The sequence below is a fragment of the Carassius auratus genome, unplaced genomic scaffold, assembly GCF_003368295.1.
Source record: "Carassius auratus strain Wakin unplaced genomic scaffold, ASM336829v1 scaf_tig00214388, whole genome shotgun sequence".
NCBI lineage: Eukaryota > Metazoa > Chordata > Actinopteri > Cypriniformes > Cyprinidae > Carassius > Carassius auratus.
This window is the reverse complement of record NW_020527640.1, coordinates 16831-31955: the sequence shown is the minus strand read 5'-3', so window position 1 is coordinate 31955 and position 15125 is coordinate 16831. Positions and strand designations below refer to the sequence as shown.

The 15125-nt window shown below is 37.3% G+C and overlaps 1 protein-coding gene across 2 annotated transcripts in view; it reads right to left on the bottom strand.

Moving 5' to 3' along the window:
• Nucleotides 1-13789, bottom strand: part of LOC113091942 (semaphorin-5B-like) — a 64171-nt gene extending 50382 nt beyond the window's left edge. The window contains exons 1-3 of one of the 2 annotated variants that reach the window (XM_026257622.1): nucleotides 13531-13789; nucleotides 3368-3467; nucleotides 1385-1430 (exon numbers count right to left, since the gene is read on the bottom strand). In XM_026257622.1, the coding sequence (XP_026113407.1) occupies nucleotides 1385-1430; nucleotides 3368-3467; nucleotides 13531-13717 (333 nt within the window). In that variant the 5' untranslated portion in view covers nucleotides 13718-13789. The remainder of the gene's footprint in view (nucleotides 1-1384; nucleotides 1431-3367; nucleotides 3468-13530) is intronic. The other variant, XM_026257621.1, reaches the window with a different exon arrangement.
• Between the last annotated feature and the right edge of the window lie 1336 nt (nucleotides 13790-15125).

The window sequence follows — 15125 nt, the reverse complement described above, 5'->3', positions numbered from 1 at the left end:
GAAGGGCTCCGAGCTCGGGAAGCCCCCTTCCCCGTCTATTTATAAAGTGAACTCAAACTGAGGAGATGGGGTGGAGGAGGGATGCTGATAAAGTGTCAATAGAGGTAAGTCAGGGATATTTATACTATGGGATTGATTACTTGATTATGGTCCACCTGTGTTGATTGGGCTAAGTATCTGATGCGCTCCTCCCGAATCTTATTAATAAAATGTCATTTAATAGAAAGTTCAAAAGACCAGCACTTTGTTTTTATGTAACCATGTAAAAGTCTTCACTGTCATATTTTATCAATTTAAAGTGTCTTTGCTGAATAAAAGTGACTGACCCCAGTGACCCCAGGTCAACCTCTGTAATTTTGTTAGGTTTTTCCATTTCATGGTATTAATGTAAAAGACACTAAATATATTATTACGATGTTTTGTGGTTTGGTTACAATTCAGGAACCCATGCTTAGTGTTGTCAAGTCAATTCTGTTACCAGTGTCCTATTTTTTCATCCTTTAACATCTTAATTTTCTCTCTCTGTGTGCAGTTTAAGCAAAGACCCTCTCAAAAACTGGCAAAATGCTGTTCATCGATTTGGATCCTGCCCCCACTTGTGATGCTCCAGCTAGTCGAAATGAAGAAAGATCGGTCTTGTTTATTCACAGTTTGGAATCGCCCAGGAGAGATACACAGGCGAGATGGAGGAAAATGAAATTGCACCTAATCCTCTCCTCTGGGACAGTGGAGAAAACTGCTGCAAATTTAATAACGTCATTGAAACAAAACACTAAACGCAGATATGGGGATGAAGGGGCTTATTTATCTCCTATTTGTTGTGCATTCAGATGTGTGCTGGGTATCTAAGGTGAGAGAGAATGAAACCGACTGATACTCAAATCTTATTCAGTCTTCAACCAAAAGCTGCTTCATGCATGAAACATTATGAGTGGTCTGCGAGTGAGAGCATTCAATAAATGTCTGGTACATCTATGAGACACACCACAGAGATTACTAGGGGAATAAAAGAGATATATGCAACAGCAGCAACAGGTGGGAAAGCCACCACAGTCTCATTTCACTGCTTTATATAGACCTCAGACAGTCTTTGCTGAACTTCTGAGAGGTTTTACATCTAAGCCAGACTTGAAACTTGGTACATTCACTAAGGACAACCCCTTGCTCTCTGTGCCAGACAATGCTGCTTTCTTTGAAGTCTATCAGGGAAGTATTGGGAACTGACCGATTTATTTCCATATCAATAACCATAAGCCAGCTCTCTCTTAACACCCAAAGGCCTGACAGACAGCCCTATATAAAGTCACATAGACCACATCAAACTGGAATCATTATCTAGTAGAGAATGCTGACCATTTATAAGCACTGTAGGTCTGTGTCTCACCTGAATTAGTGAAATGTTGTTTAGATTCAGTCTGAAGAGGTAGTTTCTGTAGATAAGAGAGAAATTGAAAAAGATTACATTTATATGATTTACAGTGCCTTGTGAAAGTATTCATACCCCTTCATATTTGTCACAATTTGTTATGTTGTCGCCTTATGTGAAACTGCTTTAAATGACTTTTTTAAATATCAGTCTACACTCCATTAACCATACTGACAAAGCAAAAAAAAAAACTGCCACAACTTTGTACATTTAATAAAAATAAAATACTGAAATACGTACATTGCATGAGTATTCATACCCTTAACTCAGGACTTAGCTGAAGCACTTTTACAGCCTCATACATCTTTGGGGTATGATGTGACAAGCTTTGCTTATCATCATTTGGCAATTATTTTCCATTCTCCTCCTCACCTCCTCACCTCTCAAGCTCTGACAGGTCGGATGGGGGAAGACGCACATTTTCAGGTTTCTCCAGAAATATTTGATAGGTTTCAATCCCAGGCTGTATCTGGGCCGCTTAAGGACATTCACAGGGTTGTCTATAAGCCACTTTTGCTGTGTGCTTAGGGCCATTGTCCTGTTGAAAGGGGAACCTTCTGCCCAGTCTGAGCTTCTCAATGCTCTGGACTAGGTTTTCATTAAGGCTATCTATCTCAATAATTTGGTACATTGAGCTTTTCTTCTACTTTGATGAGTCTCTCTGTCTCTGCCGCTGAAAAACAGCCCCACAGCATGAGGCTGCTACCAGCACACTTTACTTTTGGGATGGTACTCTGCAGGTGATGAGCGGAGCTGGTTTCCTTCAAACATGATTCTTGGACTTGAGGTTCATCAGACCAGATAATCTTGTTCCTCAGAGTCCAAGGGTCCTTTAGGTTCTTTTCTGCAAATTCCAATTGTGTTTTCATGTGTCTCACCTGAAGAGAGGATTGAGTCTGGCCACATCGCCATAAAGCCCAGACCGGTGGAGTGTTGGAGTGATGTTTGTCCTTCTGTAGATTTCTCCTGTCTCCACATATGATCATGGAGCTCAACTAGAGTGACCAACAGGTTCTAGGTCACAAGTTCATACAAGGCCCTTCTCCATCAGTTGCTCAGTTTGGCTAGGAGGCCAGCTCTAGGAAGAGTCCTTGTTGTTTCAAACTTCTTCCATTAATGGTAACAGAGACTACATGCCTCTTTGACCCTTCAATGCAGCAGAATTGTTTTCTGAACTCTTCCCCAGATGTCTTGCTTGACACAATCCTGTCTCTGAGCTCTACAAGCATTTTATTTTCTAACCTCAGGGTTGGGTTCTTGCTTAGATATGGATTTTCCCGCTTTTAGACATTTTATTAAGACGTGTGCCTTTGTAAGCTGTACACATTCAATTGAATTTGCCACAGGTTAACTTCACTCAAAGTGAAGTAACATTTACAAGCAATATTAAAGCTCCTGAGATAAACTTCAACTGTCCCAGATAAATACTTATGCAATGGAATAATTAAAGATTTTTATATGTAATACATTTGTAAAACATTTGATTTGCCATTATGGTGTATGGAGTGTAGATTGATGTGGGGAAAAAGTAATTGAAAGCAGTTTTACATAAGGCAACAACATATCCAAACATGTAAAAAAAAATTAAGGGGTATGAAAAAAAATGTACCCTTAATATGCCAAGGGAAATGAAAAAATAAAGTAGGGTCCAAAAGTCTGAGACGTCTAGTGAAAATGGTTATTTATTTAAATTTTCTCACTGAATAAAATTACTTTAAATAAATTCACAAATAACACAAATGGTATAGAAATAAGCATTGACCCCCCCAATGATAACAATATTTATACTTTGTTTTCCAAAAACACATATATACCCATACAACTTTTAAATTATATTATAATATAAACATATTTAATATAGAAATATTTAAACTGTGTATTTGTATTGATCTTATTCATGCATCAGTCCAAACATTGGCCAGATGTTGTATGAGGTTTTACCTTGCTCCCACTATAAGTTCATTCCTGGTGAGGTCAAGGGTCAGCTGAGAGTAGTCCCTTACACCAGGATGGGAGAAACTGGAGATCAAAGGACTTAGAGCTGAAAGACCAAAAAATAAATAAAAAATGGGTATATTAGTGATGCAGAAGGGAAGTGGTTGTGTTTGACAAACCTTGAAAGTTCAAAGCATACTGTATAACATTAAAATCCATTAAATAACTCCTGGTTTAGGGTAACATATGGATTAAGCATTACAAAAAAACGAGTTCTGCAATAGAGATCACTAATCCAGGAAAATGAGTGGTGAGTCCCCAGTAACATGTGAGGAGGAGCAGAGAGCTATGCTTCGAGGAAACTGGGCCTCTTCAAGGATACTGATCCTAATTCAACATGACACTTAGTCAAAACTCTGCTTACCCAAAGAGTCTCAGAACAGAAAAGCGCTGTTTGATACAAAGTTTCGCAAATCAAAACAATTTGCCCTGGCACACACTTACAGCACTGACTGGCCCTACTGAAGAGGGAATTACATGATACAGAAAGGGCATTATGTAAATACAAAAACCACTTGATCTATTGTTGACCTTAATGTGGTTTAGTAAATGGGATTTTACTGTAAAAGGAACAAATAAAAAGATTTGTTATCCTTCCATGCAGAATAGGATCTCTCAGCAGTATTACGGGCATGTCTAGCTAAAATACAGAAATCCTTGCCTAATATTACAAAATGTGGTTTTCAAATGTTGTTTGTTTTATGAGTTCCTATTAAATGTCAGGCTCAAGTTTCACTTTCCAAAAAAGCACAGCCCTTATCGTTTATGATAAATGGATAGTTTTGGGTTACAAAAACAACTCAAAATCCAATGTAGGCCTACATAACAAAATTAAACTTAAAAAAAAAAAAAAAACCGAATGCATTGGATTTTAAAAGTACAAATATAATTGCATTTCAGGTTGCTAGAAAGATTTGCACAATTTTCTTTTGTAAATGTATTATAATAGAATTGTGTATTTAATATTATTTGTATTATTCATTTAAAATAAAATAAATCATATGCATTACTACAATTCGTATATAAGGCCATACATACTATAATTTCTCTTTTAGGCACAAAATTTAAAAAAAATTATAATTTGACTACGTATAAATGCTATGTGACAACAGTTGCAAACACAGCTGCAGCTTTCTCACACCACAGGACAAAGCAGCGGTGAAACTGGTTTCTATTAACAAGACATCCATAGATACCACTTCATACAGTCCGAATCTGTCCTGGCAGATGGAGTCGTCCAGATGCTGGGGTCAACCAAAACAATCTGTCATTCACATGGGAAACACATACTAAATGGGATGTGTATGCATAGAATTTACTGGAAAAACATGGGGGAAAAGCTTCTGCAATGCCTCTGAATTAATATATTAACAAACTGAATGATTGGCACCATATGGCTGCATCATTCAGGCATTATTTATGGAAAAATAATGACAGGGAAACAAACACAATCTGTACTTTAAGCCTCCCTCTTCCACAAGCATCCATCTCACCCGTGTTAAAATGTGGTTATGGCCTTTGATGACTGATAAAATGTCTTCAGAGAGAATAATAGAAAATCTTATTGGATATCATACATCAAGAACAGCTGTATTACAGACAGTGATTAAGTGCTGAGAAAGATGAGACAGTCTTTTTCTTTATATATATATATATATATATATATATATATATATATATATATATATATATATATATATATATATGTATATATATATTGTAGAACAAGCTCGAAGTGTATGGAGCTTATTGAGCAGTTACTGTAGGTCAAAAGTCAAACAGCTCACAGTCTATAATATAATGCAGAGGTTTACAATTTTTATGTCAGAAAACCACTATGACCCAACTTATTTAGCTGAAAAACAATATAAGTGGTTCAAATGTAAAACATGTAAAAAAAAAAAATAAGTCTGGTTTCACTTTATTGAAATTGTTTAGTTAGTCAATCCAGCATCGGGAAACCCAGACATTGTAAATATAACTGATACAAACTACACTAGTTTAATGCTGTTCCTCGAATAAGAATATGTTGTACTTTGGATCCACAGAACCAGGTTTCTTAATTAGCTTAAACAGGTCCCCTTGGTCAATCAGTTTCATCAGAAAAGCCTAAATATTTTACCAGAATTTGGGCAGTTAGACCAGTAATAAACCAACAATGACCCGCATAGGGTTGCTTGGACCACAATGAACATCTATGCTTGTTTATGCTTGCCTTTTAGTCTGATCCCAAATGCTTCGTAAAGCATAAAACACATGCACTGACAAATCGCTTAGATTGTGCAGGCTGAGGGACTGTGATGATAACCTCAGATTCACCTGAGTTACCCAACCCACAGCGGAGTTAAATGTCAGGCGCGGCATGAAAAAGCTGATCTTTGCAGAAACAAACAGACTCAGCTGTTCATCTGTAAGTCCTGCAGGGCTCAGATCCTTCACCTACTAAACTGTCATAACATAAACCACTCCAAATCTATTTTATGGTAATTTTAAGATAACCAACAAAACCAGCACAGTAAGTGTTGAGGTTATCTGAAAGTTTCTTTTTTATTCACTTACAGGAGTCATAAACTGCCCTTTCTGACGGATTTCTAAGCCTCGGTGAGTTTTATATAAACGGTGGTTTTATATGCACGGACAGCTCCCACACATCATCAAGCCAGCCTGGCATCCAGCAATCCATATGCAATAAAAAGGGATAAATATGAGGGCAGGGCCAGAAAAGGGTTGATGGACGATTATTGCATTTTCCTCACCAAACACGCAGCGGAGGTGATTAATGCGTTAGCCAGCAGATCTGAGGGACAAGGACAGATTCAACAGTCTGCATCCAAGATGCTCCTGAGGACATAAATCATAATCATTATGTTTTTTGTTCTCAAAGATTTACAGCTGACTGGTTCTTAATGCTACACGCAGAGAGGAAGACAGAAGGGGTGGTTTTGGCTATGATGCTGCAGGTATTGAATACAAGACTGCCATTGTTAAGCTACAAATCACACAAACACTAGCAACTAACCAGGCCCAGATTGAACCTGCAAACTTTCTTTGCTTATACCAGGGGAAAATGTGCTACATGGATTTAAATATGGATTTACAAAAGGGTACTACACTCTTACTGGCAGCTGAAAGCATAATCAAATTTGCCAAAATATTTAATTAATGAAACGCAAGGGAGGATGTGTAGATTTGAGAATATTGTGATGTACAGATTTATCAGAAATCTGCCAAAACTTCTACAGTCTGAGAGATCACAGTTCACATGCACAATCTTACACCAATTATGATTAATAATCTGACAATGTGTAAGGTCACAGAAACACATTATACGGTGTTGTTTTGATCGGGCGAAGGTCAGGAACTGTTTAAGGATTGTACACCTGGATTTCTGCCTAGTTCTCTGAATTCACTTTGCATATAAACTCCTTTAGAAGCATTCTGACATTATTTTCAATGCATGAATGTTTGCTTAAATTTTAATATGAAAAAAAAATCTCATGTCAACATGTTCTCTTTAATTATCAGGTTTTTAGTTGTCACTGTTGTGCATGTAAACATAGTCAGTGTGTGATTTACTGTAAACAAGAACCATCAATTTTCATATTACTAGCATATTGGCTGTTTATTAGTACTTATAAACCACATATTAATGACTGATTGATTCTGACCATATTCTAAATCCCTTAATCCTATGCCATACCTAAACTCGCTTGCTGACTCTTTATAAACAGCAAAATTAGTTTATTGAGTCAAAAGTCATAGTTAAAAGTCAGAATTGTTCCCCAAACTAAAGAGAGAACAAATGCTTCATTTATTAATTTATTTTAAATCTGACTTCATAATGTCATAAAATGTAAAAACACCTCCAAGTAAAAAGTTTAGTTCAGTAATCATTAGTGACAAACATCTTTACATATAAAAAATGCAGATCAGATGATTAACATGATTTATGTTAGATCACAAAACTACAACGCTATGCAAATGGGAAGCTATTAACCCTAATACACAAACAGCAAGATCATGGGTTTTAACATTACTCTAACGTTTATTTTTAATCATTAAGTTAAAAAAAGAAAGAAAAAAGCATAATTTCTGTCTATGTTTGTTGAATTTATTGCTTTAAGCTTATCTCTAAATACAGAAATGATTAAACAATAATAATCCTAAATGTGGTTAGGGAGCAGATTATGGAATATTTTATGCAGTGTGAGGCAGAAAAATGCATCAATGAGAAATAGTTTTGAAAAGAATCAAGGTGAAACTAATCTAATTGCACAAGAGCAGCAGTCCTCTCTGGAATCGATATGAGAGAGTGAATATGGATCCCCATTGACCGCTGTAGGCCCAGCAGTCTCATGCTTCTGTAGTGTTACCTTTGATTAGAAATAAAGCATATGGGTTCCCAAAACACATCATGTAAGCACTAGTCCTGTCCTGCGAGAGATACAGTCATCTCGTCTGTATTTTGCATCTCTCCGCTCCAAAGACTGGCCCATCTCTCATCTGAGCTCAGAGAATCTTATCAGAAGATGCAGGCCGGAGCTTATCTGAACACAGTCCGAATTTGCTTTTGTTTTGTCTTCTGGTCTCCTTCCCCACGCCTGCCGTGGGATTTCCCTGCTGTTGCATCCCCTGTTGTCACTGCATGACTGGAGAGAGCCACAGAAATCCAAATCCTCTTACGCAGACTGCACTCTGATTATAGAAATAGGAAGACAATGAGCGCCCCAAGAAATGCCATGACACAACAGAGGAGAGGACAGGCGGGGGTAAGGGCACTCTGGGGAAAAGGCCGTAAATCGAGGGCTGGTTCAAGTCAGGCAAAGATCTGAAAGAGCACCTTTCACAAAGCCAATGAGAGAAACCTGTGCTGGCAATTTCAAACGGTCATTGAAGCGTAACACGTCAGCATTTACAATAGACAGGAAAGGCCAAGCAGAAGCAGAAGGGCTGCTGCTATCAGTTCAAACCACTTACCAAGTTCCATTCCATTCACAGTTAGCAAATGTAAACCTTGCACTCCAAGGTTGCGAACACCTCCAACAACCTCTACTTTCTATGTCTGTGGTCACAGAGGTTCCCAACAACATGCCAGAACGGTTCAGGCAACAGTACCTCTGAAATCACGGACCAATTAGGTGGAGGGAAACACATTGGTAACGGTCTGAAGTTAAGGAACAACATTGTTTTTCTATTTTTTTTCTTCTCAGGGTCCCCTTAAATGGGACCGGTGGTTAAACAACAGCACTATTACCCACTAGAGATTGGTTTCTGAACATGTTCTACAGACGAGACAAACAATCTCAAGACAATTACAATGGCTGGGTGAGTGGAAGGGAGACAATGGCTCTGTGGTACCACTCCTCTCGGGACAGATTACTGTAATTCCAGCCTAACAGGTTAGGACTTTGCATTAGTTTCTCAGCATTGGACATGCAAGGATACACCATACCTGACATTAGCTCTTAAATCGTGCTGTTTTCAATGTCGACGTGGCCTATAAAATCCAAGATCCAAATCTGGTAACCATAGAAGCTAGTTTAATACAACAATAGGTGGAATTTACTAATGGCCCATTCACACAGAACAAGTTTTTGCCTTAAAAACATGAGATGCAGGGCAGAGAGGATTTTTTTGTGTTATTTTTTTTATTTTTTTAGTTTAACTTAAAAGCCATGTTTTAAGGACAGCATGTTGTTCAAGAGATGCTGCAAAGGTATGCAAATGCAGCAGTCATAGATATCATTCTAGCCCATGTGCACATAGAGAAACAATATATCAGCAGCTTGTTCGTGTTAATGTCCCCCGAATAAAATTATATCCCAACACCTCATGTGACCCAATATCTGAGAAAAGGTAATGCCAACACCTGTGAGGACCTCAGATGATACAAACTTTGAATAAATATACAAAACTGCCACATTTTCCTTATATTGTAATCATTGGGATCCCAACATGACTGCCTTAATTGTGTTCATTGTTTCTGCTTGAATACGTCATTAGCTTACGGCATCATTTATGTTATCATAGAACTATGTATTCCTGCAACATGTACATTACATTGGTATCATTAACAAATTATTCTTAATTTGTAATTCAGTAGCATCCATCTACTGTAAAGCTGCTTTGAAACAACACACATCAGGGAAAGTGTGATACAAATAAATGTAAACTGAAAAAAAGGGCATTATTGAAAAACTGATTTAATATCAGTTTTTCATACTGTGCATTTCAATATAATTTCTACATTTGTTTGTCAATATAAGATTACTGTAATAAATTTGTAGTTTTTGTTTTATACATAATTTATAATTGATAGTAAATACAAATAGAGCTGATAGTAATGCCAGCTGATTTAAAAATTCACGGTGCAGTACAATTTCAACACATTTTGTAGCTTGTTTCATTGGACTGAATACAAAACAGGTTTTTACTGAAATACTGAATGTGTTTGGCGAATTCGCCTCAATGTTTGTTGAACACGTCCCCAGAAACCTAGTAATTCTCAGCTCAGCATACATGTGTCTGCAGTGATACGTTGATATCCTTGTAGATAGACTAGGCATGCAGGTGTGATTGTGCAAGCTTAGCTAAGAAAAAAATGAAAACAGAACAAATACCCACACCCCCACAAAAAAAATCCATCCAAATTACATCCACAGATATCTAAACTTTATCTAAGACTTCTTGTTGTACCAGCATGCTATTGCTCTTGCTGGTTCACAGATATGCTGGCAATGATTTTAGAGAGGATTGTCACATATACCTTCCAAGGAAAAAAAAGGAAATAAAAAATAAGGATTTTCTTTGCAGGGAATAAGTATCAGGTTGCTCTCACTACAGTATTATATAACAACACAGCAACAGCTTTGAGTTTCTTAAAGTGGTAGCCATATCATGAAAAAAAAAGTTTTTGATCTCTTGAAATAAAAGGGTTCAATGTAAACATACTCAGTTTTAAAACTGCAAACTTTTCCAAGCCAAACAGACCACCTATTGAAAGGACACTGCAAAAACTTCTCTTTCTGAACTTCCTCAACTTTCTGAAGTCAGATGAATACATTGACACTTGACCGCCTGCATTTGCACATCAATGATTCCTAATCGGTGGTCGGCAACTTGGACCGGCCAGTCGTGGTGAAGTAATATGGAGGAGGTAGAAAAGAAAATTTTATTATTCCAGTTAGCATATAACAAAAAGATATGGAGGTGTCTGATTATTTCAGTCTGACCTAAACTGTCTGTGTGACACATTCAGGTGAGAATTGTTTTATGAACCTGCCACAATCTAATCCAGCCTTAGTAAAGAGGTTGCTATTGAAGGTCAGGGCAGCAACAACTATACTGGACCCAACAGCAAACCTGCCACAAACTGTGAAGGCTGTCTCTCATTTCACATGCACAGAGGGTGTTTCCACAGAATTTAAAGATACAGGAGCAAAAACACCCAATAGCTATTTGCCGCAAAAAAAAAAAAAAAAAAAAAAAACTACTTTGATACAACCTCAGGAGAAAATGCTCAAATAATGTTTGATATAATCCCATTAAAATTGTTAGATATGCAGCACAACATTCTCATAGTTTCGATATTTTTTGCAATTTTTAAAAACAAATAATGCTTATAAGTATTTGTCTAATTTTCCTATTAGAATATAATAATATATTATTACATTAAGACTATCTTGAATTAATGTATTAATATGAAGTATGTTTTGTTACTGCACTGCCAGATTGTGTCCACTTGTTTAATTTATTAATATTTAAAATAAGTCAAACAAAATATAAATTGTTGAAAAAGAAGTCTTAATGTAATATTGCATAAGTAAAGGCATCTTTTTACATTGTTTAACTTAATTTTTAATTAAACAAGTACAAAAAATACAAAACAAATTATAAACTCACTAAGAGATAATTTCTTAAGTAAGTCTAATTCTAATGGTTGTAAACCCCATCCAGCAAGATGACTGGCCCCAACCCTGGTGGTCATGCTCCACCATGCTAAATCATCTTAAGAGTATCATTTCCATAGTTTAGAATAGTTCAAAGGCATGTGTGAATCTACAGACTTCGTCACAGATCAGAGATAGAGGCCCCCAGTACGCCTCAGGTGACACCACTGAACAGCCACCAGAAGGCATCAATTAAAAAACATTCATCCATCAAAGAACCTAATCTCGAGTTCGGCCAACACTTTCATTGTAGCAGGGATTCCATACCACTGCTTCAACATAAAAGAAGGCTTAAAGGTGTGCTGTGGGACATCCATACCATTGAAAACACATGAAGAGGGATTTCGAGGTGTGCTATTGCTAATTGTTCAGCAGCTCTTATTGTGAATGCTATGCCACAGTGCCAGAAAAAAACAAAGAAAAACAAAGGCAGTACCTTGGTTATCCGGCTTTACAATTTACTGGTTGTTTGCAAATTATGGTGTTTTCTAACTCAGTGAACAAGGCCATTTGTAATTGCCATCTATTTCAACACTATGAAAAGAAAAAAAATTCTTGTCGCTTAGATGGCGAAGCATAAAATGACAAATCAAAATGCAACCTGAGTTTTTTCGGCAGCAATAAATGGAGCTGGCTGCAGGCGATGTCTATATGAGCCATGGCTGCCCTAATGTCCAAGTAGGTTTCATATATTATATAGAGCCCCCCAGACATCAATTCCTTTTGCTTCCCACGAGGCATTATTCTGCAATTTTTCTCATGTCCCTCAGAGAGTCAAAACACATTGCTCTTACTCCATGGGCAAGGCAATCATCGACAGATCATATTCACTACAAACACACTCTATTGTCTAAATAAATATGTTCTTGGTATAGAAAACACCTTTGTTCCATGGCTATGGAGAAGATTTTCGGAGTAATATCGAGGTATGGCTGCACATTCTGTAGTGTGCTTGGAAACAGGAGGATAGGAATCTTAAAGAAATGAAAGACGTTTATCTCTTGCTATCTTCAGCATGCTCTATCACTGTCTGAAATGTGTGGATAACCCAATGAATAAGATAAAGGAAACAAAAAATGTAGATCTACAGTCTGAGCCTGTGTAATACAGGAACAATGGAAAAACAACCGGACTCACAAGGCTGGGCGCTATGTTCCCAAACACTTTGATTTCCAGCAGTGGACTTTGTCAATAAATTGTGTAGAATGGTGGACAACATGCCTGGCCACATCTTTCAACAAAAGACTAAGAATTGTTATTTTTATCAGCAATTAAAAATGACTGAGGTATGAACATGCCCTAAAAATATATGCAGGCTACATTTTATATGATTCAGGCTTAGCCAACCCAAAAATTGTCCAATTTTTAGTCATGCAGCTAGTTCTTTTCTGTAATATGATATCAGCAGTTATTTTCAAAATAGTATAGCTTCACCAAGCATTTTTACAGTTATTGCATTTTCTTTCATATACTGATGACACATTTCAGTGGATTAATGAATCAATGTAAAACTTAGTGAACATGTTTGTGAACTAATTCTTTTTAGCAACTGATTTACTGATCAAACAATTCACAAATTGATTTGAGCCGTGCAGTATTATTTTTTTTCCAACCGAATATTTTGTTAAATGCTGTATTATGTGCAGTTACATAAAGGTTTTTGTATTTTTACTTAGCATAAATGTATCTTTTATAACATTTCGATAGTAGCTTGTAGTCTAACAAACAGTTTTTTAATAAAAAGTACTTTGACTGAAGTGTATCGTAGTATTACCATCTGTAAACAGGTTTCTAAAACATTCACCATGATTGGTCAGAAAATCAAATATTCAAGCAACAAAATCATAGTTGAGCCAGTGTTAGTACATTTGACTGGTTGGTATGACCAAAAAATTAGTGTTTAAAATATTGCCACTGAGATATGTTTCAATCCTTTTAAACACTTACAGCTCTCTCCGCACATTAAGGTGGGATAGGAAAAAATATTCTGAGATTGACTCCTTCAACACCTTCAAAATTAGACTATCTTTTAATCTGACAATCTAGAATTTCAAAGTAGCTTCCCCAACACGTTTACTGCAAGTGATTCCTAGAGAGAAGAGAAACATTGCTGTATTATCCCAGGAGTGAGCATGTACTGCGACAGACATCAGCGCTCACCTTGAATAGAGATGACGGGGTGCTCTAGGCGGGTACACTCCGGCCTTGTGTGGGGTGCTGGGGTGGGGGAGGGTTCTGTGGGGAGAGGGGGCCTCTGGGATACTACAGCAGGAAATGGAAGAGTGATGAAACAGAGGATAAGGCCAGGCACAGCAAGGGAAGCCACGGCCCGTGGCAACACTGTCATGGTGACGGAGGCCAACCTCTCCTCTCCTCTAGCTGCCAAGGTGGGCCTCTGGAATGCACCTGTTGAGAGGGGAGAAAAAGATTCATGGTAAACATACTTTTCTAAGGTAATTTTTTCGCTGTTTCTTTAAGGTTTCCACTTTTTGTATGTCACACATATCTTTACTATCGTATGAATTTAACAGTTTGGCAATATTGTACTTCTTTAAGATTATGTCAAACTTTTGTTGACTTGACAGCAAATGTGATTTGTCCTTACAACAACAGTTTAAATGTGTATGAACAGAAAGTGGTAAAAGAGTCTATTTGTTTTAAATTACTGGTTTCCCCTGCATAATTACTCCACAGAAAGCTACTAATATTCCAGTTGCTTACTAATAATAGTCATTTAGAAGTTGTGGTGTTCCTGGCGGTGTATTAGCACCTGCGGCATTGGAAAATCCTTCTCAAGCATCCTAACATTTTGTAAAGAGTGGCTGAAGCGTGTTTTTAACAAGGTCCCTGATCTTTTGTCCAGGCTGAACTGTTCGTGCAGCACGGTTCAGCCATGAATGTTTTGTGATTCAGTCACAAAGCAAAGCAGGCTTTGCAAGATGATTGAGGCAACGACATTGGACCCCACAGAAAACCCTAACAAAAAACATGTAGCACTTCAAAAGCATCAAGCTAGAACTTTCCTTTGGATAACAACAATTACATTAATATAATATAGAGGTAAGAAAATATCCAAAATTCATATGCAATAACGGTGATGGCTGGGTAAGGGAACTGGGGTAGGAAGCAGAAGTGGTGGGTGGTGTTGTTAAAAGTTTTTGTCAGTAAGTGGTGGCCCAGCTTGATCAGCATAAAACCCCTTAAGCACCCTGGCACTTCCGTCTCCTGCATATGTGGAGGAGTTTTAATATCATGGCTGATCTTATTAGAGGTGAGGCATGACATCTCCATCTCTATTCAGAGCATCTCCAGTGCAGTCTTATTACAACACACAGCAGTTACCTCTGCACTCAGCTGCCCGTCAATCTCCTCACAAGACCACGTCATATGCTAACTTCTCAAATCATAATGTGTCACACTTCAGCGAGCAACCTATGGACCTAGGAGACCAAGATTTAATTGAACACCCACATTGCCCTAAGCTTGAATCTAGTATCCTTCAGGAACCCATTAGCAAAAATAAGCCACATTTTCTTACGGTCACAAAATTAAGAAGGATAGGCGAATTTAAACTATATTCATTTATTTTACACCTAATACAATGCAATACAATAAAACAAAATAAAAAAGGAAACTTACTATTTTCATGTTGATTAAAAAAGAAAAAAAAGAAAAGTTATCCCTAAAGGGTTAGTTGAGTCAAAAATGAAATTTATGTAATTAAATGACTCGCGTCGTTCCAAACCCCGTAAGAC